At 37.1% G+C, this 2,290-nt stretch overlaps 1 protein-coding gene across 1 annotated transcript in view; it reads right to left on the bottom strand.

The window, feature by feature from the left end:
* slc26a5 (solute carrier family 26 member 5) overlaps positions 1-2,290 on the bottom strand; it is a 23,070-nt gene that overhangs the window by 15,193 nt on the left and 5,587 nt on the right. Inside the window, exons 3-4 of the mRNA XM_014029412.1 lie at positions 1,758-1,897; positions 1,433-1,543 (exon numbers count right to left, since the gene is read on the bottom strand). Coding sequence (XP_013884866.1) covers positions 1,433-1,543; positions 1,758-1,897 — 251 coding nt within the window. The remainder of the gene's footprint in view (positions 1-1,432; positions 1,544-1,757; positions 1,898-2,290) is intronic.

The raw sequence follows: 2,290 nt of genomic DNA, 5'->3' as shown, positions 1-2,290 counted from the left end.
CACCGAGGACCTATCCATGTCATTATTTACCCAGAATGCTTTGCGTGTAAATAAAATGGCCTTGTCAGTGTAATATATTTTTGAAATTTTAATTTAAAAATGATAAAAACTAAACAGCCTACAGCATTTTTACAGTCTTTATTTTACAGTTAAAATATATGTTTATCAAATAAAGTCTAATGTTACAACTAATCATGGATCCCTTTAAGAGCTCAACTTTCATTTAACAGTACAATGGATTAGAGAGGAGGCTGCCTGAATGGATTTAAAAAAGCACAAGATTTAACTTTATTGTGCCAAAAAAGAAGGAGGAATAATCCAACTCACCCTTAGACTTCCTTAAAGATGAAAGAACACATTTCCCTGAAGGATTTTGTTAATAAGCACTAAAGGTTGAATCATTCATACGTCTGACAACTGCTCAAGTCACAATTTAGCAGGCCATTAAGTTAATATTTAGATTCTTTGCTTCAAACTGAATGTTTACAGCTGTACTAAAAATCTTTTAACTTTTCATATCAATAAGATGGAACTAAATGTTTTTTTTTTAAAAATAAAGAAAATAAAAACTGTCTCATCAGTTGCAAGTCTGTTCATCTATATACAGTAGCTGAAACTCCACTTCTAAAGCCATAAATGACATGAACCTAACTTATGTTCAACAGCACGAGCAGTTTTTTTATTTTGCTGAAGCCTGGCTCAGTGCTGGCCGGTTAGATCTGACAGTTTGCACTTCTGCTTTTACTTGGGGAAGTTTCCGTACAAACACAATCAGCATCGTAAAACATGATTTGAAGTCAAACTCTCAACCAAATCTCTTCCCTTTAGTTAAAAACAAAGAAGTGACCACCCACAATAATGAACTGGTGAACTTGGTTCCTGACAACAGATGTCACCCTCAACAGAAAATACTGCAAAATAACTAAATCTATATCTGACAAAAAAAAAATTGAGATTTGACTCTTTTAGGTGTATTTTATATAAACACATCAAAAATATGCTTCCAGTAGATTTTTTTTTATTCCATCTTCCAAGGAGATCTTCAGTGTTGGACAAAACTTTCATAAGTTGGGATGAGTTGTCAAAAACAGTGTGACGAGGCTTAAGTTATAAAAACAAATCTTATGTAATCAGTTAGTGCTCAGAGGAACAGCTGGGGATCGGTCTCAGCCGCCATTTATCAAATGTTTACTCAACATCTAGACAACTGTGAGTGAACCTAATCTGATGTAGTAGCTGAGAGTCATTCACAGCATGAGCATGACAGCTTGCAATTTCACATTAGAATGCGCTTGAATTCTATAAATCATTTTTGTTTGTTTTGATAATGCATGATCCATGTCGGCGGCAACAAAAATAAATACATCGCCTCCAGCTTTCAAAAAACGGATTTATGACTCAAAAGAAAAGACTCTCCAAGAGACGAGCTCACCCATTGATACATGTCTGGATGTGCCGAAAAAGGTATAGAGCAGAACAGGGTAAAACGAGGAGTAGAGACCATAAACTGGAGGCACAGCAGCCAGCAGGGCGTAGGCAAGACCTGTGGAGCAGGAGAAAACTAAATATTATTTCAACAAAACAGACCCAGAAGCCAAGTGATCGTGTTACAGTGTCAAAACCACAGAGACTGCAAACAGAAACCACGTGGAGCCAAAAAACAGACCCCGAAGGGCTACAGCTAGACGTTCACACTCATTTCTMCTTAAATCAATCCAGATGACAAACTTAGTCCAGCTGACAGACAGGGTACTGACCTTGTGGGAGCTGCACAACTCCCGTGCTTAGACCYGAGATCACATCTGACAGAAGGTACTTCTTGACAGGATAGGATGGCAGCCATGTTAGAATTGGCAGAAAACTGAAAAGTACTGCTTTGGCCCTCGCTGACGAACACCTAGAAAACAAGACAGACATTTCCCATCATCCTGTAAAGAAAATAAAAAGCATAGCATTCCTTAACGGAATCATTATCACCCCCTCCGTCCACAGCAGAGTTTTAAACAGTGATCATCCTCTATTGYTCAAAAATGTTGAAGTCATTTTGGTCAAATATTAAAAATACCCCCGTGCTTTATGTGATCTGTTAGCACTCACAGCATGTGTGTAATGGCTCTCAGCTACACAACAACAAAGTTTAGCTCACTGTTTATAAAACTGACTATCGTAATTCCTGTACTGTGTAAAGCTCAAGTGAAATAGAATCCAATTTTTTTTTTCATGTTTGGCTTTGTTAAAGGGCCATTACATGTTTCTCAGGCATACATTTAAATACTATACCATAATAAAG

The sequence above is a fragment of the Austrofundulus limnaeus genome, unplaced genomic scaffold (genome assembly GCF_001266775.1).
Source record: "Austrofundulus limnaeus strain Quisiro unplaced genomic scaffold, Austrofundulus_limnaeus-1.0 Scaffold899, whole genome shotgun sequence".
Classification (NCBI taxonomy): Eukaryota; Metazoa; Chordata; class Actinopteri; order Cyprinodontiformes; family Rivulidae; genus Austrofundulus; species Austrofundulus limnaeus.
This window is presented reverse-complemented; position numbering and strand designations above follow the sequence as displayed.